Genomic DNA, 25506 nt, shown 5'->3' on the forward strand with positions numbered 1-25506 from the left:
TGCTTAACTGACAACACTGAAGTTTTACAATGGTGCATTTTAGAATAAGAGGCAGATTGGAAGTGATTAAAGGCCCAGGACTGGAAACAAAAAGGCTATGAGTTCTAGTTCCTGCCTTAGGCACAAAGTGAGCCAGGTAAAAATCAGTCACTCTCCCTCAACCTAGTACAAGGCAATGACAAATCATTTCTGAAATTGCAGCCAAGAAAACTGGATGGATTTGTCCAGGCAATCGTCAGGAGTCTTAATCCATTTTGCTGAAGGTAGAAAAAAAAGTTAAACATTTTTTTGGTAAATAGAATTCAAGGGTAAGGAACAAAATGGACAGTTATCCAATATGGTATAAACTTTAAAAAATTCATAAAAACGCAGCAAATAAAAGAATAGAGAAATATTCAAATACAGTGATCCCTCGATCATCGCGAGGGTTCCGTTCCAGGACCCCACGCGATGATCGATTTTTCGCGAAGTAGCGGTGCGGAAGTAAAAACACCATCTGCACATGCGCAGATGGTGTTTTTACTTCCACCGCCCTTCGCCCGCCCACCCCGTTGCTCGCGCCTGGGGTTTCCCCGCCCGCCCACACCATTGCTGGGGCCGCTTCCCAGCTGGGAAGCGAAGCTGGGGTCCCCGCGCGCGCGCCCGCCCACGCTACGAGCGGCATTTCACCTTCCCTCCCAGGCAAAAAGATGCCGGCATTCTGGGTTGATGGGGTCGGACTTCCCAGGCGGAAGGCGTGCCCCTCTCCCCGCATCTTTTTGCCTGGGAGGGAAAGTGAAATGCCGCTCGTAGCAGCTGCTAGAGCCGCCGGCATTTCACTTTCCCTCCCAGGCAAAAAGATGCCGGGGAGAGGGGCACGCCTTCCGCCTGGGAAGTCCGGCCCCATCATCCCAGAATGCCGGCATCTTTTTGCCTGGGAGGGAAAGTGAAATGCCGGTGGCTCTAGCAGCTGCTACGAGCGGCATTTCACTTTCCCTCCCAGGCAAAAAGATGCCGGGGAGAGGGGCACGTCTTCCGCCTGGGAAGTCCGGCCCCATCAGCCCATAATGCCGGCATCTTTTTGCCTGGGAGAGAAAGTGAAATGCCGCTCGTAGCAGCTGCTACGAGCAGCATTTCACTTTCCCTCCCAGGCAAAAAGATGCCGGGGAGAGGGGCACGCCTTCCGCCTGGGAAGTCCGGCCCCATCATCCCAGAATGCCGGCATCTTTTTGCCTGGGAGGCAAAGTGAAATGGCGGCGGCTCTAGCAGCTGCTACGAGCGGCATTTCACTTTCCCTCCCAGGCAAAAAGATGCCGGGGAGAGGGGCACGCCTTCCGCCTGGGAAGTCCGGCCCCATCAGCCCATAATGCCGGCATCTTTTTGCCTGGGAGGGAAAGTGAAATGCTGCTTGTAGCAGCTGCTAGAGCCGCCGGCATTTCACTTTCACTTCCACCCCCTAGCCAAACGGCTTTTTTCGTGTTTAGCGCTCGAACGCCGTGCTAAACAGGAAAAAAGCCGTTTGGCTAGGGGGTGGATTCTTGCTTCTTAACCGGGAACAGTTGCCCCCTCTCCCAAAGCGATGTTCCAAAGCGGTCTCCGGGAAGCGACCAAGGGAAAGGCAGTCGCCTGCCTTTCCTTCAGCTCTAAAGAAGCGGCAACTGCCCTGCCTCCCCCCAGCCGGTTAACTTGAAGCGCTCGGTTAACCGGCTGGGGGGAGGCAGGGCAGTTGCCGCTTCTTTAGAGCTGAAGGAAAAGCAGGCGACTGCCTTTCCCTTGGTCGCTTCCCGGAGACCGCTTTGGAACATTGCTTTGGTTGTTCCTGCCTCTCCTGCAGCGGAGAGAAGCGGCAAATGGCCAGCCCTTCCCCCAACCGCTTCCCCGCATGCTTTGGATGCACCTGCCTTTCTTACAGCGAAGACAGGCGGCACCTTCCCGAAGCGCTCGGTGAAGCCGCTGGGGGAAGGGCTGGGCCATTTGCCGCTTCTCTCTGGTGCAGGAGAGGCAGGAACAACCAAAGCAATGTTCCAAAGCGGTCTCCGGGAAGCGACCAATGGAAAGGCAGTCGCCTGCTTTTCCTTCAGCTCTAAAGAAGCGGCAACTGCCCTGCCTCCCCCCAGCCGGTTAACTTGAAGCGCTCGGTTAACCGGCTGGGGGAAGGCAGGGCAGTTGCCGCTTCTTTAGAGCTGAAGGAAAAGCAGACAACTGCCTTTCCCTCGGTCGCTTCCCGGAGACCGCTTTGGAACATCGCTTTGGGAGAGGGGGCAACTGCTCCCAGTTAAGAAGCAAGAATCCACCCCCTAGCCAAATGGCTTTTTTCCTGTTTAGCACGGCGTTCGAGCGCTAAACACGAAAAAAGCCGTTTGGCTAGGGGGTGGATTCTTGCTTCTTAACTGGGAGCAGTTGCCCCCTCTCCCAAAGCGATGTTCCAAAGCGGTCTCCGGGAAGCGACCGAGGGAAAGGCAGTTGTCTGCTTTTCCTTCAGCTGGAAAGAGGAGGCAAATGCCCTGCCTTCCCCCAGCCGGTTAATCGAGCGCTTCAAGTTAACCGGCTGGGGGAGTAGCCCCCGCCCGGCTCCCTTCAGCCCCCCGGGGTCAAGCGGGCGGGGGGCGGCCGGGACCTCGCCTATCTCCGCCGCCCGCATCGCCCCTCCGACGGGCCGGCCTCCCCCGCCCGCCTCTGCTGCAGCCACCGCCGCCTCCCCGACTGGCACAAAAGGGCCCCGCCCGCCCCGCCCCAAAGTTTACCTTGCGGCGGGATTCAAAGTGCTGGGGTGGGGGGTGTCACTTCGCCGCTCGTGTCCTGGCTAAACCGGGCGGCAGGAGACAGGCTTTGAGTTTTTAGCTGCGGGGAGAGAAGTAGGACTTTCCTAACTCCCTCCCCCCGCAGCCAAAACTCAAAGCCTGTCTCTTTTTTTTCTTGCGGCGAGCCCAAGCCGTTCCCCTCTCGACCGCAGCCGAGCTTCCCTCGGCCCCCTTTGGCCCCGTCGCCTCCTCCCCGCCTGCCTTTCCTCGCCAAGCGCACGAAAAAAGAGAAGGCTTCTACCAGAAGCCGGGGACGGCGGGCAGGGGCATGAAGGATCTCTTGCGGGGGAAAAGCCGCTAGCCAGCTTTCGGAGCTCCTCCGCCATCACCCGCTTCTGGTAGAAGCCTTCTCTCTTTTTTTTCGTGCGCTTGGCGAGGAAAGGCAGGCGGGGAGGAGGCGACGGGGCCAAAGGGGGCCAAGGGAAGCTCGGCTGCGGTCGAGAGAGAAACGGCTTGGGCTCGCCGCAAGAAAAAAAAGAGACAGGCTTTTAGTTTTGGCTGCGGGGGGAGGGAATCCCGCCGCAAGGTAAGCTTCGGGGCGGGGCGGGCGGGGCCCTTTTGTGCCAGTCGGGGAGGCGGTGGCGGCTGCAGCAGAGGCAGGCGGGGGAGGCCGGCCCGCCGGAGGGGCGATGCGGGCGGCGGAGACAGGCGAGGTCCCGGCCGCCCCCCGCCCACTTGGCCCCAGACCGGTGCAGCAGGAAAGGGACGGAGAAGGCTCACTGGCAGCCCTTGCCCATCGCCGCGCCTTCGCTTCCCCCCCTCCCCCGCTGGATCCGGCAGCGTGCTGAGGGGAATTGCCGCGGACTGGAGGCAGTGAGGCAGACCGGCTCCGAGGCGAGCGGCCGGAGCTGCGCCCTCCTTCGCCCGCCAGGTGAGGCGAAGGCGAGGGGCGCGCGGCTGCAGCGAGGAGCCGAAGATCCGGGCGGGGAAGACCCAGGGAAGGTTCCTTCGTCCGCCTAGCAGCTGATCTGCTCGGCAGCGCAGCACCAGCGAGGAGCCGAAGATCTTCGGCTCCTCGCTGCTGCTGCGCTGCCGAGCAGATCAGCTGCTAGGCGGCCGCTCGAGAGCAAGAGGGGGAGAGATAGAGAAAGAGAGAGAAGGAAAGAAAGAGATGAGAGAGGGAGGAAGAGAGTGTGAGAGAGGAAGAAGCAACATAGAGAAAGAGGGGGAAGACCCAGGGAAGCCTCTGCCCGGCGGGGAAACTCCACCATCTACGCATGCGTGGAAGGGCACGCATGCGCAGATGGTGGAGTTTACTTCCGGGTTGAAAACTCGCGAAATAGCCCTTTCGCGATACTTGAGGACGCAAAACTCGAGGGTTCACTGTAGTGGATTCAAGAACCAGATTAAAATAAGTGGTAAACAAAATAAAAGCTAAAAAGAGTTATGAACATAAAATTTGACAGGCAACTTTAAAACAACAACATCCAACAGGCAGATCTGGCAGAGTGTTTTTTTAAAGATCTTAACACTCACAATTTATGTATGTGGACTTAGCATGAGAAAAACATCTAATAAGAGTTTTGTTAACAGTTTTGATTATTAATTTTATACCACCTCTCATTGAATTATTATAGATGGATATAACAGGATGCAACAATAAAAACAATAATATATAAGAATATCTGCAAGATATATTTATTAAGGAACTTTATTAAAGATTCTCACCATTTATGGCTCTATAATTTCGTATTATTTAAAATAGCTCCAGAAAAAAAAGTAGAAGCAAACAAAGATTCCTAATAACTAGCAATTAAGTTTTTTATATTAAAAAAAACATTAATAGTCCACTGGCCATATCTGAGGTTTCCAACCATTTTTCAAGAGTAACCTATTTATAACACATTTATTATGTCAATGAATCCAGGATGTTATTAAATCATGGTAAGTAGACATGTCATTCTGTTTTAGGAGATGAACAGCTGATGCACCATCTGAACATTCAATACAAAACCAATGTAAAGTAGTCTGTGAGAGAGAACAAGTTCAATATGGTCATGGTCTACATCAGACTTGGACATTTTATAGCCCATGGGCCATATCCAGCATTTTAGCCATCTCTGTCTGGCCACAGTAGAGGTGGCAGCAGAGTGGCCTATAATGGCCTTCCACAACAGTCCCAGTTTCTCATGTGGCCTCTTGGGAAAGTTAATTACCCACCTCTGGTTTACATGATGAAAGTTACTGCAAATAGGCCAAATTCACCTTTATTTATTATTTACCAAATTATCAATTTAGAATCCAATTCAGATTATCACTACATCATTTGGTTTAGGTGAAAGATAAAGTTATCTATTCATGATCATAATTTTTCATTCTAAATCTGATTGCTTCTTCCAACTATTTCATATGACATTTGGGATTTTGCTTGATTAGTAACATACATAATTATTAACTTTATGTATCTGGGTTTTTTTTTTCCATATGCAGTTTAAGCCTTTTGTTCTCCAGTTCTATGCCTCTTGCGAAGTTTGAAGTTGAACTCTCTTTATCTGCCAATTATCCAACATCCCCAATAGTTTTCAGTATCCAAAAATGCACAGGCAATCTTAGGTGAGTAAAACAAAGATGAATGTATCTGGGTAATGATATAAACTTTATTTCTATGAAAAAGTTTATCAGGAATGTTGTCTTTAATCAGTTTGTATGTATGCATTTTCTGTTCTCAGCCATGATGAAATTTCTGCGGTTTTGTCCAACGTTCCAGTGGGAGCCAACTATTTGAAGAGAATGGTCAATCAGATCAGTTGTAATCTGCTCCAACATTCTTCGGCAATTCTGAAAAATAAAAGAGCAAGTGTTCAATAGTTTGTTGGGGGAAAAATATGTCAACTATCAAGCATGCAGTACTAGAGTGATTACATCTTTGCTTAAACTATAGAAAAGCAGAAACAGTCTTTCTTCTACGAAGGATAGTGCAAAACTGTAATGTGGTTCCTCTGTTGTTGTTATTTTTCTTTTCTATAGTTTTTCAGTAGTGTTTTGCGCTGCCTTTTATTTCTGAGAGATTATTTTATAATAGAATAAAGTTTATATTGTAGTTCATGTAATTTCTAAATATATACTGCAAGAAAGGGATGCTAAGATGAGTAAGAGGATCTTTTGAGTCCTATATAAGGCACTTAAGTAATTGAATGTTGGATATAGAATACTGGATCAGTCTCCTAATTTTTTAGAAATCATAGGATGTATTAAATGTTTATTCCATTATACTGACTGAGGAAAGTCTTCAGTTTTAATGAAGGCAGGAGACATTATTATTAACATGAATTTTGGGGAAGGCTCATCTTGTATTTGTAATATTGACATTCTTACAACAAAATTTCTAGGATATTTCTCCCTTGTCTAATATTTTATTGGTGGACAAATTGTATGTAAATATTGCATATTTAACTGCTTTGTGATGTTTGAGTGTTTTTTACCTTTTGTATTTTTTTCAAAAGTGTAATAAAGTTAACAACAGTACTTTTAGTATCTTGGTAGCGATTTAGAGATGGAAAAAAACACTCAATATTTACTTGCTGTATTATTTTATTTTTTTAATTTTGGTATCAAGCAATCATGTTCCAAAGATCCTCCAGAAAACTTCAGCCTGCACTAATTCCTGGAATGTCAGTGATGGGGACATCTAACACCTATAAATACCATAATTTTTATGTTTTATTTTTGCCTTAACCCTTTATGCACCTGCTCATTTCTGCTTAATGGGAGTAATCTATTAAGACTGCTGTTTTGTCCAAAAAGTTGTTGTAGTTATTGTGTGATACTACACTGCTCAAAAAAATAAAGGGAACACTCAAAGAGCACATCCTAGATCTGAATGAATGAAATATTCTCATTGAATGCTTTGTTCTGCACAAAGTTGAATGTGCTGACATGCAAAATTGAGTGTCAATCAGTGTTGCTTCCTAAGTGGAAAGTTTGATTTCACAGAAGTTTGATTTACTTGGATTTATATTGTGTTGTCTAAGTCAGTGTTTCCCAACCTTTTTTGAGCCGCGGCACATTATTCATATTTTCAAAATCCTGGGGAACATTGAAAGGGGGGGCGGGGGGGGGCGGGCTAAAGAAAAGTTTGGACAAAAAACCCCTCTTCCTCCCTTTCGCTCTATTTCTCCCTCTTTCTCTCTTTTCCTTCCTTCCCTTCTTTCTCTCCATCCCTCTTTCTTTCTTCCTCTTTTTTGCTCTTTCTCTCTCCCTCCTTCCCTTCCTCTATGTCTTTCTCTCTCCCTTGCTCTCTCTCTCTCTCTGTCTCTCTTGCTATCTCTTTCTTGCTTTTTTCTCTCTTTCTTGCTCTCTCTCTCTCACTGTCTCTTGCTATATGTCTCTTTCTTTCTCTTTGCCTCTCTTGCTATCTCTTTCTTTCTCTCCCTCTATCTCTGTTGCTATGTCTCTTTCTTTCTCTCTCTCTCTGCCTCTCTTGCTAAGTCTCTCTCTCTTGCTATGTCTCTTTTTCTCTCTCTTTCTCTATCTCTCTTTCTCTGCCTCTCTTGCTGTCTCTCTTTCTCGCTCTGTCTCTTTCTCTGCCTCTCTTGCTGTCTCTTTCTCGCTCTGCCTCTCTTTCTCTGCCTCTCTTATATGTCTCTCTTTCTTTTTCTCTCTCTCTCTCAGCTGACTGCAAGCGGGAGCCCTGACGGCGGCAACTGGACGTGCTGCTGGACGCAGTATATGCCAGGCCCGCAGCGCCAGCATGTACGGCGTCCAGCAGCATGTCCAACCACCACCGTCAGGGCTCCCGCTTGCAGTCAGCTGAGAGAGAGAGAGAGAGCTCCCTCTCGCCGCCGCCTGGAGCTCCCTCTCGCTGCCGCCATCTCCCCGCGACTGCCTGCGGCCGCTGCAGCTACCACCCCGCTCCCACCACCAGTGCCCTCCCGCCGGGCCCCAAAGGACACTTGCCGCCGACGCCAGGGAAGCTCCAGCTGGGCGGAGCGCTGCCGGTGCCTCCAACCTGGGGCTCCCACTCGCAGCTGTCCCCCGGCTCCTGCCTGATGCCACGGTTTCTGGCGCTCTCCTGCTGGGCCCCAAAGAAGGAAGGCGGGAAAAAGGCGCGAAGAATGAAGCTCTCCTTCCTGCCTTCCTTCTTTGGGGCCCAGCAGGAGAGCGCCGAAAACCGCAGCATCGAGCAGGAGCCGGGGGACAGCTGCGAGCGGGAGCTCCAGGTCGACACCGGCAACGCCCCGCCCAGCTGGAGCTTCCCTAGTAGCTTCGCGGCACACCTGACCGTGTCTCACGGCACACTACTGTGCTGCGGCACACCGTTTGGGAAACGCTGGTCTAAGTGTTCCCTTTATTTTTTGAGTAGTATATAATGTTGATGTTACAGTGGTATAAAAATATGTTAGACCTCGTTCAGGACCTCAAGATGTCCTCAAATTATACTATTTATTTGACAATTTATTTAGTTGACAACATTTTGACTAATGAAACAAGTGCTACTTTGCAGGCTTAATGTATAATACAATAGGCATTCTACTTATTTCACTATAGATTGTATCAGAATGTAGTTCATGTCTCTCGCCTACCCCATCCCTTTCCTGGAATGGAAGAGCGCAAGGTGCCCAGGGGGAGGAGGGTGGGGTCTTCTCTTAATCTATTAACCACCTCTAGAATGACATGCTCCCTTGGAGCCTCAGTTAGTTGGCAGAGTTTCAGGCCTTTCTCGAAGGCCAAAAGGGGGGAATCTGAATCACACCTTTGTGCCATGATGTTCCAAATGTTCTATGACAGAATCTACAATTGCCAAGGTCCCAGGTAGCATCCAAACTAAATCAGGGTCGAAGTCAAAAGTATACCTCAAAGATCCAATTTATTTCTGGAGCCATCCTGGCACCTATACTGGGAACCCTGAATCTGAGTTTCCCACCCAGTTGAAAGTTCACATGCCTTGTCCCCACCCACAAACTTGCCAGGTTTCCTACTCAGATTGTGCCAGCGTGACCAGTCCTTCCACTTCCACCCAGGTGGGTGGGCATAGGATGACCTTGAACCTCTTGAAAGAATACTTTGTGGCTGCATCTGCTCCCTCATGAAAATCACTCCCTCAGTTCCCCAAAACATCAAGCCTTTTATAGATAGTCTTTAATTTATCAAGCCTTTAATTTATCACCAACTTCTGCACAGGTTTGACACTAATATTGCCTTCTGTAACCATATCACACACATTGAGTCTGTAATTAACACTATTCCAAGCGTTTTTTCCAGAAGTATAATTGTGGAAAGCTAAGTTGTTTCCTTAAGAATATAGTTCATGTTAAAAGAAATAATCACACAGTATTAAGCCATAGTTTATTGAACAAATCACCATCATTTGGGTTTTTGCAACATAAAACAACACACCATAGTTATCCACGTCATAGGTTCCTGGTTCTTTAAAAACTTAAAGGTGTTTTTCAAACGTAGCCATTTTAATGATGTGTCGCTTTCATTTGGCAGAATTCCCCAATCAGCAAGCTGGCTAGGAAATTTTGGGAGTTGAAGTTCACACATCTTAAAAGTTAGCTTCAACGTTTGAAAAACACTGGCTTAAGCATTTCACAAGAACTGGTTAATTCAGCACTCCTTCAAGGGTTGGGTGGGGGACGTAGGAGTAAATAGAGAGCCAATTTAATCTAGGATTTAAGGCAATGTTTCCCAACACTGATTTAAGGCATGGGCTTAGAAGCCAGGAGACTGAGTTGTCCCACCTGAGGTATGAAAACAGCTGGGAGACTTTGGGCCAGTCATTCTGAGCCCTACCCACCTCATGCAGCGGGTGGAGAAAAACGAAAAAGGAATGCCACGTATGTTCTGTTACTACTTCGCTTTCCCCACACACATTTGAAAAGTGTCAGGAAGTTGCACCCATCTAGATACAGGATGCATATAGGAATAACCACGAAAAGGTTCGGATTGAAGTTGGCATTTTGAAAATGGCCCTCTAGGCAAGAGGTCTCCAACCATGGCAACTTTAAGACTTGTGGACTTCAACTCCCAGAATTCCTCAGCCGGCAAAGGTTTATTGATAAGCAAAGCTGGCTGAGGAATTCTGGGAGTTGAAGTCCACAAGTCTTAAAGCTGCCAAGGTTGGAGAGCCCTGGTTGTAGACAACTGATCTACACACGCGCGAAAATAAAAAGACAACCCTAATCAAAGTAAACTACAAGACTCTTAAAAAAACCAACTTGGAAATAGGCCTCTCCGTCGGATCAAACACTTTGCTCCCGCTCCGTCAAACCCGCTAGAAAACGCGCATGTGCATGGGGTAATGGGAGTGGGGTTTCCTCCCGCGTTTCGTGATGGACGTTTGCAACGCCTGCGCGTCGGTCACGTGACCTGTGGCGGGTTAATCTGAAATTGGGAGGTGGAAGAAGTAAGTGGGTTCGGCCTCACGCGGGGAGGGGTGGGGGGGCAGGATCTCGGCTGCTCCACACCTTCGAGCGGCCTAGCGGCGGCTCGACCCCCAACTCCATCGGACTTCGTTCAAGTTTCCACACGGAAGGCGGCTGTTGTGAAGCCAGAAGTCGTCAGGAATCGACTGTCTCCCTTCCCTTTGGGCCTCTCTCTGTCGCGCGCGTGGTGTTGGCGGAAAAGAATCTGGGACAGAAAGGCGTCGCTTGGGATTTGTAAACCGTGGCCTTGGTTCCGGTAAGGAATAAAGCGAGGGCTGTTAATATTGTTTTTTTTAAAAAAATTTATTGAGAGCATTACCAAAAAAAAACCCTGACATTAAAAAAAGAAAATAATACATAGAGAACAAAACAGCAAAAAACCCACAAACACACACATAATGTGTGTGTGTGTGTTCTGGTTTAAGTATGTAGTGTTGCAAGATGTTGTAACCGTGTATGTATGGTTTATTCTCGAAAACAATATTCCCTTTTCACTCTCAGCATTGTGTGTGTGTGTGTGTGTACATATATGTATACATACATACATACATACATACATACATACATATACACACACAAACACACACCTCACATGTTTTAAAATTAAGGGAGACTAGAATAGATCTATTTTGGCCTTGTTCTGGCCTCATCAGCTAGCCATACCCTCTCACTGGGATTTGAGTATTATGTGTGTATGTGTGTATGGGTATATATATTTGCTGAGAGTGAAAATGAAACTTTGTTTTCTAGAGAAAGCAACCATATACACACACACAAAGAGTTACAACATCTTGCAACACTACAGACTTAAACCAGAAAGAGAAAAACATCACAATTCTATCATATTTTCCTTTCATACATCACTGCTCATTGTTTAACTTATGCAGTTACCCGTATTGTTTTCTTTTTGTACTTCAAAAATTTAACAACTCTTTGTCATATTCAATAATAACATATTAATGTTGTTTTATTGACTTCTCTTCAGTGTCAAGTTACTGCGGAATGCCAAGAAATGCATCATGTTTACACTGTTTGTTATTTGTGGGTCCTCACCCAGATAACAGTTATTTTTCAAGCATGGAAACATCAAGAGGATAGGACCATAAAATTAAAGGGAAATTAAAAATAAAATTGCACACAGTCAACGTAGTTTTGTGCCATTTGTTCAAAGTGCGGTTGTTTTCTCTCTAGATAGGAAGATCGGATAATTTGTGCTATGGCTATGCAAATGCAATGTGAGGAGAGCATAGATATCTCAACGGAAGAGGAAAGCTTTGGTCCTCAGCCTATTTCTCGTTTAGAGGTATGTATTACTAACATGTATTACTGTAAACTACTTTATAGGGTTTTTTTTAGTATTATTCGGATGTAATTTTCAGTTGTAACCGCCCAGAGTCCTTAGGGAGCTGTACGGCATAAAAATTGAATGAATGAATGAAGGATGAGTAGGTAGGTAGGTAGGTAGATAGATAGATAGGATAGATAAATGGAGTCATTTTTTCAGTCCCATCTTATATTCTTTATTAATACATTTTCCAGGCTGGTGTTTTAGTGCACGTTTCAATGAAACCATTAATGCTAGCTTTTTAATTTTTTTAACAAAATAAAGCTTCTTGCCACTAGTGCTGATATTATAAAACACTGTGCTTGACAATGGGAGATTTGTTTCTTTTTTATACGATCTTTGAAAGGTTGAGAAAAATCATTATCCAAATTGTTATAACTTCCAAATTTTAGTCTTATTGAAATAACATTTTTTAATAATGTATTTTTATAATTTTGGTTACTTATTGCTTATGCACAAAAAGGAAAACAATGTTAAGTATTGATTCATTAAGTAAAACTTTTTTTAAAATATCTGGTTTTATTTTTTTTTTACAAAAAAGAACTTGCTGAAGAATTTAAAGCTGCGTTTTTGTTTATTTAAATTAATGGAAATAATAGAAATGAACAAAGCTGATTATTAGCTGCTATCTTTGAAGACTACAGGACCAGATCTCATAGAGTTCAGTGGAGCTCACTCTTACATTAGAACATTAATTAGAACAAACATTAGGTTGTTTACTTTTGTTACCTATTATATTTGAATCATTATATCTGATATATATAGAACTCTTTGATTTCTACATTAAATGTGTTATATAACAATATATTTGTTTCTATAGCAATGTGGAATAAATGCAAATGATGTGAAGAAATTGGAAGAAGCTGGCTTTCACACCGTTGAAGCTGTTGCCTATGCACCAAAGAAGGAATTGCTCAATATTAAAGGCATCAGTGAAGCTAAAGCAGATAAAATCCTGGTAATCATGCTTAGCTTAAAAATGTTCAGCATATATATACATCTGCAGTACTGAGTATTATTCGTATTGTCTTATTGACTGACTGACTGACTGACTGACTGACTGATTAGGCTTATATGAGCCTCTACTTTATATAATGATTCTTGGTGGCTCATAACAACTCATAAAATAGAATTGACCTTCTCCCCAGGATATAAGACCAAACATCTCCACCCTAGCTTAATGCTTGGGGGACAGCCAGTTTTCCACGGCCCTCTAGAGCAGTGTTTCCTGGCTGGGGAATTCTGGGAGTTGAAGTCCAAATATCTTCAAGTTGCCAAGGTTGGGAAACACTGCTGTAGAAGACTCAAAGGATAGGGATCCCTCAAATCTCAGATGGGAGGCTATTCCAAAGCACCATCAAGAAACACCACCTCCAAGGTCCCATTAAGTAACAACATTTAAGAGAGAAAACCATGGGTGAAATGCTCTTGGTTCGCTTGTGCCTGTCAGTCATTGGAGAGACGGTCGCAAAGGCAGTGTGAGGCTCTGCCCACACACCTGGATGCCACCATTTGGGTTCTTTTACCCTCTGCATGCGCAAAGCATTCTACGCATGCACAGAGGTAAAAACCCAAATGGCGGCATCCAGGCGGAGCCTCACGCTGCCTTCACAAGTGGCTCTCCGTCGACCGACAGGCATAAGCGAACCGGGAGCATTTCCCCTCTGGAGAGAACCTGGAGCAAGCCCACTCTATCATATAGTTTTTGCAAGTGGTTGTTTATAATTTTTAAAGGGTTATAGGAAAACGAGAGTTTTAACACAAGAATACAAATGAAATGACAGAGTTGTAAAATAAAACCAACCTTTTCATTTCACTGTCATTTGTAGGCTGAAGCAGCAAAGTTGGTTCCAATGGGATTCACCACAGCTACAGAGTTTCACCAAAGACGCTCAGAGATCATTCAGATTACCACTGGATCCAAAGAACTTGATAAGCTTCTTCAAGGTACAACATTTATAATTGGTCCTGAAATCATTATCACATGTTATAAATCAAAAGTAGGTGACCCGATTTTGGATTGCTTCTAGTATTAATATAGGAAGGAACATATTTTGAGGTCCCATAAACCTTAATTTTCATATTTATATTACACTGCTGTGCAGACTTAATACAGTGAAGTTTACTTCTGAAAAAAAGTAGGAGACCATTTCTTTAAAAAAAATTGTATAGATTGTTTCCTAAGCTAAAGTCCTCGTACTTTAATTTCTCCTAAAAGAATTGCTACAAAAATCTCATTCAACAAAGTACCAATGGCATCCTGATAAGGTCATGTGAAAAACATCTAGTTGTTGAATAATATTATTTTCATAAATCAAAATAAAAAAGCTGATGTGCAATATGACTGATGTCCACTATCTGAATTCTGTTTGTTATGTTTCTTGTAATTGAAACATATAAAAGTATTTGAGTTTCAGAAGTAAATTTGTTCAATATCGGATATGTTTGCAGAAATAGAAGAGTTTAAGATCAATTAGGTTTGAATTTAAATGTGTGATACACAATCTCATGAGCGTATTTGTATGTATACCATTATTGTGATATGCCTGAAATTTGTACTTTTTGTCCAGGTGGAATAGAAACTGGGTCAATAACAGAAATGTTTGGAGAATTCCGCACAGGAAAAACTCAGATATGTCACACATTGGCGGTAACCTGTCAAGTAAGCAAAGGAGACTTTTCTTTGTGTAATACTGTGCAAAAAAATCTTTATAATTTGTTATATTCCATATATTTTAATTACATGGTTCTCAGGACTGGAAAGTAAAGATTAGAATTCTGTAGTTCTTTTGACCATGAAGTCTGAATTAGATGTTTTGTTGAAGACCCTGATTTGGAAATCTTGATTTCACTGAGATGGAGAATGCTGCAGTTCTTTAAATATCCCAGTTAGTCGGGACATTTTTAGATTAAGCCCAAGGACATTCTAGAAGCTGATAGCTAAATGAGATACTTGATAGCAAACCCAGGACTGGGAACTTGTAGGCTTGGTCTGAAAATTTTGATTTTTTATTTATTTATACTAAAATAGAATATTTCTTATTTCTATAACTATAATAGGCCCTCTTTCCACAACAGTGGAATTCTTTGCTACATTATCATTCAGCTAATGGTCCTTAGAATGAATTTAGTTTTACTCAATTATCTTTATTTATTTATTTTTATTTATTTAATTGGATATCTAGGCCTCCCTTCTTCTGTGGACTCAGGGAAGCTTACAGAAGAATATCAATACAATTCAAAATCTGAGAAACCTAATGTAATAAAACCCAACAACAGTAAAAACCTAATCTAAAACCCTGCATAATTAAAAAGCATTTGACTAACATTCATTCATAATCATTCATTCCGTCAGCCAGAGCATGAAGGCAATGCTCAACGGCCCCAAGCTTGCTGACGGATATGTTTTTAGTGCCTTACAAAAAGCCAGAAGGGTAGGGGTGGCACAAATTTCTGGGGGGAGCTGGTTCCAAAGGATCGGACCTGCCACAAAGAAGGCCTTTGCCCTGGGCCCTGCCAGACAACATTGCTTGGTTGATGGGACCTGGAGAAGGCCAACTCTGTGGCCTCTAACCGGTCGCTGTTTAATGTTTTATTGAGTGAAATATACCCATAAAATTCATCAACTAAATAAATATTAATTGTTGTATATAAGCTATACATTATTAGATGGTTTACAGATATTTTAATAGTTTGATTGTTGTCCTTTAATATTTATCTTAATCGGCCTCTTCAGTTACCCCTTTCCTCATTTTCCTTTTAACAAAGCTTTTAATAAATTCATTATTTTAAGAATTACAATCAAAATAATATATGTTGGTTTGTTTGGTTATCAGCTTGTATTTCTAGCTGATAATAAGACAACTCGCAACAGCCTGATATAATGGATTATAGCCAATGATGTGTGTTCACTGACAAGGCAGATTAATTGTTTCTCATGTCCACACTTCAGATTGGCTCTAGTAGATTGGGAGATCCTCTGCAGCAAATTTAGAGAACGGAGGAGTAACTGGATGGGGAGAGAGAGTCACCTGGCATAACACTGGATACAAAATATTGTATGGAATTCCATATTGTATTGCAATTCACTTCTATAAACTGAATTGGTTTTTTTCCCCCCTTCTAAGCTCCCCATTGATCGAGGCGGTGGCGAAGGGAAGGCCATGTACATAGACACCGAAGGCACTTTCCGCCCAGAGCGCTTGCTAGCGGTGGCTGAGAGGTCTGCACTTCTATCTGGAAATTATGGGTGTATTTGGTATATATTGGTATTGGTATATTTAAGCTGCATGCATTTATTTTCACTCCTGTAAAATGTATCTATTTTTGCTTTATTTCCCCAGATATGGTTTATCTGGGAGTGATGTTCTTGATAACGTGGCTTATGCTCGAGGATTTAATACAGACCATCAAACCCAACTGCTTTATCAAGCATCTGCTATGATGACAGAATCAAGGTAATTTTAAAAAAGTCAAACACATTAAAATATTTATATGTAAAAGGTGATCCAATTTAGGATACCCATCATTTTATGCAAGTTGGAAAGATAAAATTCTTATGACAAAACTGCTTTTCAAAACAAGCAGATTTGCCTGCTTTTAGGAGTCTTCGCTCATGGCAAAACAATATGTATTACAATGGTTCAGAAGAAGCTTTGTTAACAAATTGCATTCCTTTGGTAAATAAATTGCATATGCTCTTTATTATTTTGAACTGCATGAAAGTGCCTTCTTTTATTATTGTTCCCCCCACGTCATACCATTGTCTGATATTAATTCAAACATACGTGAGGATATTTTTTTAAACTGATTACAACCGTGTTTTGTCTTTAATCATTTCAAAGAGTATCATCCTGATAAAGCCAATTTGGTGGTGTGATTAAAGGCAGCAGGCTAGAAATTGGGAGAGATTAATTCTAGTCCTGCCTTAGGCATAACCCAGCTAGGTGACCTTGGACCAGTCACTTTCTCTCAACTTTAGCAAGAATGAGGCAATAGTGAACCAACCACCTCTGAAATCTTACCAGGAAAACTGGAGGAACTAATCCAGGCAGTGTCCTGAACTCAAAAAACTGTCTCATAGGCATGCATTATCCTGACAAGAGATGATGGACAGCCATACAGCGGCTGCTTGTCATTATTAGGCATGCCTGCTTTACAGAACAGATACCAAGAAGGCAATCAAAGTTGTTTCAATTGTCAGTTGGTTTGGTTTTCATCCTGGTAAGTCTCCTAAATATTGCTGATGTGGCTTCATCTTGCTTAGAAAGAGCAGTAGGACATATAGATAGTCCTTGAGTTACGACCACAATTGAGCCCAAAATTTCTGTTGGCAAGCAAAACACTTAAGTGAATTTTGCTCCTTTTTTCTTGCCATAGTTAAGTGAATCACTGCAGTTGTTAAGTTAATGATACAGTTGTTAAGTCAATCTGGCTTATCCACTGACGTCAGAAGGTTGCAAAAAGCATTGCCAGGACCCTGGGACACTGCAATTGTCATAAATATGAGTCAGTTGCCGAGCGTCTGGATTTCGTTAACGTGACTGTGGGGCAGCTGCAATGGTCATTAAGTGATCATAAGTCACTTTTTCCAATGCCATTGTAACTTTGGACAGTCACTAAATGAACTATTGTAAGTCAAGAACTACCTTGATTGATTGATTGATTGATTGATTGATGCTTACGTATTCAATTGAAGCATGCTAAAAATTGGCCAGATAATTCAGAAAAGCAAACGTGTGGAGGGCAAGGATTAAAATCATTACATGAAAACTATTGCTCTGCTCTTTTCTTTTAGATATGCTTTACTGATAGTGGACAGTGCCACAGCTCTTTACCGGACAGACTACTCCGGCCGAGGAGAGTTATCGGCCAGGCAGATGCATTTAGCCAGATTCCTGCGCATGTTGCTTCGACTGGCAGATGAGGTAATCATTACAGGGTGTCCAGCAAGCCTGGAAAACAGGGAAATCAGGGAATTACCAGGGAAATCGGTTCGGGAAATATCAGGGAATTCCTGAAAAAAATGGAATAAATCAGGGGGAAAAACACTATATTAAAATGTTTAAAAGTCAGGGAAAATCATGTCCCCCCCAAAAATGGATCGCACTGCCTGACAGAGTCAAGCAAAAATGAGCATAACTGTGGCAACAACTTGCTTCCTCAGCACATTTGATATTTCTCCATGGCTTAGCCATTTGGTATGACATCATGTACAACCGCACTTTAAGTAGATCACAAGTTACAGGGAATTTCAAAATGATTTCCCCTTGGACAACCTGTCATTCGTTCCACTTTAGCATAAAGACCCTTGTAGCAACAGGTAGTTCCAAGCCACCTGGGGATTTTTCAGTTATTTATTTTATGTGTGGGGGAAGGGGAGATCTACAGATTAATCTTGACAACCTGATTGCTTTGTTATGATTTGCGCGTGCATGCTTGTCCACAGTGTGCCATTGGGCGAATTAGCTTGCACCATCAGGCTGGCAGCATTCGCATTGATGACATCTTCTATGGCCTCTTCTGCCTATCTCACTTCATGTCCAAGCAGGGCTCCCGTTCTTGCACAGCTTCCCTTTCCCAATAAAGCAATACCCATTTATCTACTCGACAATAATGCTTTCAAACTGCTGGGTGGGGAGGGCAGAAGTTAAGAGGTGAGTGATAGGATTTTGCCCTGTCTTGTGATACAACCAGGGCTCAAACCACTACAGTGTCGACCATTTCTGTTTGGCAAACCCAGCATCCTTAAACCACCCTGCTCCTTTCTTTTTCCTCCCCCCAATTTATAGTGAAGAAGCTGAAATTGACTGTATGTTTCTCTCACAACAGTTTGGCGTAGCAGTTGTGATCACAAACCAGGTGGTAGCACAAGTAGATGGAGCTGCAATGTTTGCTGCAGATCCTAAGAAACCAATTGGAGGGAATATTATCGCACATGCTTCAACAACCAGGTAGGATGGCAGGTGCTAGTTTTGAAGAGACTTTTCACGCTTTCATTTAATTAGAAATTTTTGTGAAGATTAAAATGAAGCTTCAATGTGATGTCAGATTTTTGCAGAAACAGAAACCAGGTTTTGTTTAAATAGAAATTGGTGGTTTGTAGCTTATATTCTAACTCAAGATAGCTAACACTTCTGGGTGTCTTTTACAAAGAAAAATGGAGGGTGGAATAATACTTTAAATAATTAAAAAACCAATATAAAATATACTCATCAAGTTATTAATATCTCTTTAAAAGTCTGCTTATTTTATAAACCACACTGGTTCAAAAAATCCAGGTGTGTACTACATTTACCTTATAAAGTAAATTCAAAGTTTTAATTAGGTGGTGGCATTTGACATCAATTGGAGAGAGCTGGTGATCAGTTAAGAGACAAAAATTATGGAGAGGTACATATTTTAGAAAAAGGATAATGATAAAAAAAATGAATTGCAGCCAATAGATGCTGTAGAGCAGTGGTTCCGAAAGTGGAGGGTACCGTCCCCTGGGGGGGGGGATGCCTTAGGGAGGCACTAAGAGGCAAGGATGGTGGCGGGTGGTTTGCCGGTCCTGTCCCCGTGTCACCGCCCATGTCCACCCAATCGCCCGTTCACTGCTTTTCTCACCACTCTTCCCAGCCTGAGCTGAGCAGGCCATGAGACAGGCGTCTTACTGGAGTTTAACAGCTCCATGTGTCTGTTACCTGGTCTCTTTAGGAAAAAAAGCTTACAAAATACAGAAACTCTTCTTGCAAGGGTGAGCAATTAACAACTTTTTGCAGCGAGAAGAGTTTCTGTATTGTACATGCACACCCTACGGGACTGGCTCAGCTGCTCTGGGCTGTCTCCAGCAGCATTTTCAAACATGCTCCTCTTCCTTGGCCAAGACACCAACGAGACAATCAGCTGCATCTCCCTGCCCAGTTTTCCTCGATGGGGGAAGGTGGTAGGGAGGAAGGAACACAGACAGAAAAAGAAGGTAGGGAAGGAAAAAAGAAAAAGGAAGGAAAGAAAGAAAGAGGGAGGGAAGGAAGGAGGAAGACAGAAAGAAAGATGGTAGGAAGGAAGAAATGCAGACAGAAAAAAGGAGGGGAGGGAAGAAGGAAAAAAGAAAAAGAAAGATGATAAGAGGGTAGGAAGGAAGGAATACAGACAGAAAAAGGAGGAAGGGAAGAAGGAAAGAAGAAATAAAAAGGAGGGAGGAAGACAATAAAAGATGATAGGAAGGAAGGCAGACAAAAAGAAAGGGAGGGAAGAAGGAAAGAAAGAAAGTTGGTAGGAAGGAAAGAAGACAGAAATAAAAAAGAAATGATAAGGAAGGAAGATAGAAAGACAAAGAAAAAAGAAGGGGGAAGTCAAAGAGGAAAGAAAGAACGAAATAAAGACTTATGACCACAATTGAGCCTAACATTTTTGTTGCTAAGCAAGAACATTTTTAAGTGAGTTTCACCACATTTTACAAGTTGGCCCCACCCACCTGGTCACCTGACCACCAAGCCACGACCGCCTGTGGGGGCAGTGAGGATCAGTTTTAGCACCAAGGGGGCGGTGGATTGAAAAGGTGTGGGAACCACTGCTCTATTGGTAGTACAAAACATAGAATCTTTGTGCTTCCTGTAACTCGTTTCCACCACAAGGTGGACTCAGGATGTTCTAGAGAGCATAGCCTCAGGAATTGCATGTGAACAGTAGTCATAAAGTTCCAAAAGGACAAAAAGGATTATAATCTACTTACATAATGGAATTGCAGAAGAATTAAAAGTACGGTAATCCTGATTATGAACACTGAATAGTAATTACAAAGCAATTGTTATTTGAAGTCTTCAAAATGTTCAGTTAAATATTAGGAAGTGAGTGGAAAGTATCTTATCTGCAAGCTTTGAAGAATACAATAATTAACTATGTAGAAAAATATCAGGGAATTGAGCAGCCAATGCCAAATGGAGTCAGGAACTCTGACCTGAATCAGTTTTATATAAATTAATATGTTTACATTAAATAAGGTAAATCACAGAGCACCCACAGCACATAGGAAAAAGGTGGGAAACAAAGAAACACTCTCCCTTTTCACTCACGGCAACCATAGTGGCCAGCTCTCTTTATCCAGTTAGTTATAACTACGTGTTCTTACTCATTGTCCAACCCTTCACTGCTCCAGCTGTTAAATTTTAAATATCTTAATGGGAGATGGTGTTTTTTTTAATGCTCTGACAAAAAATAACTGTTTTTCAGCATCTAAAATACTTGAGAAATTCCACAATAAAATATCGGAGGCGAATTATATGTAAAATAAGAGAAAGAGATTAATATGTTTGAGCTTTTTAACAGATAGTGGGTACCAGAATTGAATTTACATTATGTAGTGAAGACAGTGAAAACATTTCCCCCTTTTTTCAGGGCACAATAAAACATTTTAACATGTTTCCCTGAAGCTGAAATCTTTTGTCCAAGAGCAAGTTGGAATACACACACGCACATTTCCTACTAATTGAAATAAATTATTTTGTGAACTCCAAATAAGGTTTCCTTTCCAGCTGGATGGAGTCTTGAATAGCAACTTTAAGGGCTGAGATTTACTAACCTTTTTAGCCAGATTCCCACATGTCTGACTGAGATGATATCCTTCTTTTAAATCAGCATGATTTAAAAGAAGTTATAATTTAAGATTATATCAAAGGTTTTTTTAATGGAAAACTTTTTAGTCCAACCCCCTCAGCATAAGTCATAGGGAAGTTTGCAAGTCAAAGTGAAAATGTTCTCCATCGTTTCCCCATTTGTGGAAATCTTCACTAGGGAACAGATTGTGTGAATGGTTTAAAAAAAAAAGTCAAACTTTTATTGATCAAGGACAGGAGGAGTAATTACTATGAGTCTTTGGACCTGATTATATTCTGTATCAAACTTCCAATTTGTTCCTTCCAGAAGTATAAAGCTAAATTTGAATCTTCAGCTACCAACATAAGGAATAAAATTACCATACAAGTTTATCATAATGATATATTTATTGTAAAACAATAAAGCAAAAAAAATGTATATTTAATATGAATGCATATTTGTAAGATGCAATAAGTTCTTACATAGACATTATTATGATTTAATAGAAGGCTTGTTTATTTGCTGCTTTAGCCCTTTCAAATATTCAAATACACATGGGTACTTTGGATAATATTGTGCTCTGCTGTTGATGTTCTTGGCATATCAATGTGTTGTGGCCACCTCAGGTCACTGGGATAGAACTTAAACGGTACTGTAGTACGTGGGAGGAATAAGAGAAAGCAACAAAAAATACAAGAGACTAGTATTCAGCTTTGGATTTGGTTATGTAACTATGTGTTAACAAAGATAATGGATTTTTTTTCAGTTTGTCACATTAGCCTTTTCCTTTAACCCGCCTACCTATTCTACCTGACTGTTTTGTTTGAGTTTCCAATAGCATATCATAAATGAGGAAAACCTTTAAAAAACCACCAATAATAAACTGAATGTTGCCCAGAATATTCTTTGGTTGATAGAATGGTATATAAGTTGAATAAATGTCTAATGTTTTATTTAATAGTTCATCGTTTTTATTTTAATAACTGCATTAATTTGTCTGGTTAGGCTTTACTTGAGAAAAGGTCGTGGTGAAACTAGGATATGCAAGATATACGATTCACCTTGCCTCCCTGAAGCAGAAGCTATGTTTGCTATTAATGCTGATGGAATAGGAGATGCTAAAGACTGAAGAAGCTGCCCCTTTGATTTGTTGCGCAAAATTGGGCCAAAGAGATATTTCTTTCCATATGATCCTATTCTTCGTGTGACTTCTACTATAGTACCAGAAGAAACAACCATAAATCGTTATTGTGGATAAACTATAAAAGACTCCTGGACTATCTAAAACATACCCGATAACTTACTAAGATCTTGTTATTTAGTGCAATAGAATAGTAACAACTCTGAGAAATAACATTTGCAGAATGTGTGCAGTTCATGGATATATCAATTTGAAACATTCAACACTTTGATTTTTATGACTGAAGCCAAAATAAAAATGGAAGAAATTTGATCAGTAAAGGAACTATCAAATAAAAGTAAAGCAGCAATTGTTAAATGGCTAGCAAGATATTTTCTTAAATTTGTATAGTTTCTTTTCCAAGGACAAACTAGAAGTTGTATGTTTTACACACACACACACACACACACACACATACTTGCACAGCTGTAAATTGAAATATTGCATCAGCCAAGAAAAGCTAGCTGTTATGCAAAGCAAAAGTTGTAAACATTTTATGTCCTCCATTTGTAAATATTTTTGTAATTATGATTTCATTAAAGTTAATAATACTATGCACTTTGACGATTGCTATGTTTTTGTTTTGATTCTTATTTATATTTTGAAACAAAATGATGAATGAGTAATGTAGAAAATCTCATCTGGGGGAGAAAAAAAGCAAGATTTTGTTATCTACAGTATTATGCAAATACTGTAATATAATTTTCATTTGAACTTTTTACTTACAGTTATTTCCACAAATGTAAGAGTTCCTAACAGGTGATATAAGGTACAGAGAAAAAGTAGAAAACACCCAGAAAAAATAAAGCAGCTGTTCTATTCAATTTAGCTACCACTTGAAATAAACTGAGCCATTTTCATTTGCAGTGGCACCTTGGTACTTGTCATTAATTGGTTCTAGGAAACGTGGTGAGTACTACCAGTGCCACACAGACTAACACATGACTTTTGTTTCACGGTTGCGAGGCAGCCAACACCGACAACTTTTAGCTTATGCATCAAGTACAGTGGTACCTCTACTTTACTTAAGAACTTAATTCGTTCCATGACCAGGTTCTTAAGTAGAAATGTTCTTAAGTAGAAGCAATTTTCCCATAGGAATCAATGTAAAAACAAATAATGCGTGCAAACCCACTAGGAAAGAAATAAAAGCTTGGAATTTGGGTGGGAGGAGGAGAAGGAAAGTCGCTGTCGAAGGAAGGAGGTGAGGGGAATAAAAAAAAATCCAAAACTTTAAGGCTTAAAAAAAGGGGGGGACTCTGAGGTGGTGAGGAGGAGCACGTGCCTCCCATATATCTGGCACGAGGCTGCCTCCCATACACTGTGCCAGAGAGAGAAACCCAGGGAGAATGGCAGGAAACTGGCTGGGCCTTTGTGCCGTTCTCAAATTTCCTGGGAAATTTATCCGCGCTCAAGTTCTTAAGTAGAAAATGGTTCTTAAGAAGAGGCAAAAAATCTTGAACACCCGGTTCTTATCTAGAAAGGTTCTTAAGCAGAAGCGTTCTTAGGTAGAGGTACCACTGTATTTTATTTTTATTTTTTGCTGATTCAGTGACGGCTAGGAGAGCAATTCAACCCAACAGTGAGGAAAAGGTCTAATGAAGATCAGCATATGAAGTCCTTAAAAATATTAGCCGGAACATCATCAAATTATACACACATCTGGTTATAAAGCATAGTCTCTTCCTTTAAAAAATCAAGCAAGTAGTATGATATGAAGGTTCTTATCTAGAAAAGTTCTTAAAGTAGAGGCGTTCTTAGAGGTACCACTGTACTGAACAAATGATGAGTACCGGGACAAAATGTTCACATCAAGTACAAGAAGTACAAAATTCAGCAACTTTCAGAGCTATCAAGTGCTGCAGTACCCCTGTGTTGTTTTGGGGAGGGAATCAACGCACAAAGCATTCCTGACCTCCCCAGTTGCTATAGATAAGGGAATGGAAATCACGCTTTGCAGCTGCGGCATAAAATTCACACCTCAGTCAAAACAAGACACAGCCTAGCTGGCCAAAGTCAAGGCCATCTTCACAGAGACTCGTAATGGTGGCCAGGAGTGATTTCCACAACCTGCAAAATTGCTTTGTTGGGGAATGTGGTTGTTGACACACTCTGGGGACAGGGGGAAACAGGATCAGAGGCAAGGGGCGAATTCGGTGAAGCCAGAGCTTCACCTAGGTCAGTGTTTCTCAACCTTAGCCGTTTGAAGATGTGCGGACTTCAACTCCCAGAATTCCCCAGCCAGCGTTGCTGGCTGGGGAATTCTGGGAGTTCAAGTCCGCACATCTTCAAACGGCCAAGGTTGAGAAACACTGACCTAGGTAGTACATAGTGAAGAACTGGATTTTTCTTGCTCAATGGCCTGAGATTCTTAATTTTATTAGGCCATTTGTTGGAATCCTGACATCAAGCCAGATCTCCCAAAATTAACCAAACACTACTGGGATTCCTGAGCCTTGGACTCTCCACTTGCTCTGATACCTGGGTGCATGGAGAAAAACTCAGGCTACCATCTCTGAAGAAAGCCTTCCCCTGGCAACCCAGAAGGAGGTAGAACCGACTCCAGTGATGGCAAACCCTTTTTTGGTTCCTGTGCAAAAGGGTGTGTGTGGATGTGTTAGCATGTGTGCACGTGCCCACACCCCTTCCCCCCCATGCATGTGCACCACCGCCCCCTGCTGCCCCCCGCGCATGCGCACAGGCCTTTCCGAAGCCTGTTAGGCAGTGGTGGGTTCCTACCTGTGCTGGTATGAACCCATTGATTTATGGCGATTTTTTTTTTACAGCGTCACCATGTGGAAGAGGCCCTCACACCTTCCCTTGTCTTAATGCTGACCATTATTCTTTGCCCAAAGCACAGCTGAGGGTATCTTCCAAATGGAGACGCGGGGGGCGGGGGGAAGATCTGAGTCCTTTGGGATTGGACGGCATAGAAGTTGAAAAATAAATAAACCCCCCTCTGCAGCCCATTTTGAACTTGGCAAGTCTCCTTGAAGCCTCCTGGAACAAAAGACAGGCCGCAGGGGGGCACACTGCATCTCCCATATGTGCCCTGCCCCCATGCCAGACACCTTAAATTCAGCTGGCCAGCGGGAGGCACATTCATGCCCAGTGGAGCTGAGCTGGACAACGGCTTGCGTGCCCACAGAGGGGCCCACGTGTGCCACCTGTGCCATAGATTCGCCATCACAGGTCTAGTGGCTAAAGGCGCCAGGTTAGAAAGGCAGACACTGACTTCCAGTCCCATCTTAGCCATGA

General features: G+C 42.6%; 2 protein-coding genes and 1 long non-coding RNA gene across 5 annotated transcripts in view; 2 read left to right on the plus strand and 1 right to left on the minus strand.

The window, feature by feature from the left end:
- The window catches only part of KNL1 (kinetochore scaffold 1), a 41758-nt gene extending 35513 nt beyond the window's left edge, over nucleotides 1-6245 (plus strand). For both annotated transcript variants that reach the window (XM_070756865.1, XM_070756874.1), the window contains 2 exons: nucleotides 5211-5333; nucleotides 5450-6245. In XM_070756865.1, coding sequence (XP_070612966.1) covers nucleotides 5211-5333; nucleotides 5450-5588 — 262 coding nt within the window. In that variant the 3' untranslated portion in view covers nucleotides 5589-6245. The remainder of the gene's footprint in view (nucleotides 1-5210; nucleotides 5334-5449) is intronic.
- LOC139170120 (uncharacterized) lies at nucleotides 5354-13460 on the minus strand. Its single transcript, XR_011559570.1, has 2 exons — nucleotides 13297-13460; nucleotides 5354-5558 (listed from the first exon to the last, which is right to left on the minus strand). It is a non-coding gene; the product is annotated as an uncharacterized lncRNA (long non-coding RNA).
- Nucleotides 10006-22806, plus strand: RAD51 (RAD51 recombinase). Of its 2 annotated transcripts, none has more exons than XM_070756885.1 (10): nucleotides 10006-10403; nucleotides 11339-11450; nucleotides 12313-12450; nucleotides 13322-13439; nucleotides 14063-14154; nucleotides 15620-15714; nucleotides 15836-15949; nucleotides 17290-17419; nucleotides 18324-18445; nucleotides 22074-22806. In XM_070756885.1, exons 2-10 carry the CDS (start codon nucleotides 11364-11366, stop codon nucleotides 22195-22197), a joined length of 1020 nt encoding a protein of 339 aa, XP_070612986.1. In that variant the 5' UTR covers nucleotides 10006-10403; nucleotides 11339-11363; the 3' UTR covers nucleotides 22198-22806. The 2 variants fall into 2 exon arrangements, with proteins under 2 accessions (XP_070612986.1, XP_070612996.1); XM_070756895.1 differs by having other exon boundaries at nucleotides 10074-10403; nucleotides 11343-11450.
- The last annotated feature ends 2700 nt before the right edge of the window (nucleotides 22807-25506 follow it).

This window comes from Erythrolamprus reginae, chromosome 1 (genome assembly GCF_031021105.1).
Source record: "Erythrolamprus reginae isolate rEryReg1 chromosome 1, rEryReg1.hap1, whole genome shotgun sequence".
Taxonomy (NCBI): domain Eukaryota; kingdom Metazoa; phylum Chordata; class Lepidosauria; order Squamata; family Dipsadidae; genus Erythrolamprus; species Erythrolamprus reginae.

Excerpts from the sequence above, each read along its gene's own strand:
- RAD51 (XM_070756885.1), top strand. The coding sequence starts at position 11,364 with ATGGCTATGCAAATGCAATGTGAGGAGAGCATAGATATCTCAACGGAA. Across the intron at positions 15,950-17,289 it reads GCTATGATGACAGAATCAAG|ATATGCTTTACTGATAGTGG; the intron begins GTAATTTTAAAA and ends CTTTTCTTTTAG. Across the intron at positions 17,420-18,323 it reads TGCTTCGACTGGCAGATGAG|TTTGGCGTAGCAGTTGTGAT; the intron begins GTAATCATTACA and ends CTCTCACAACAG.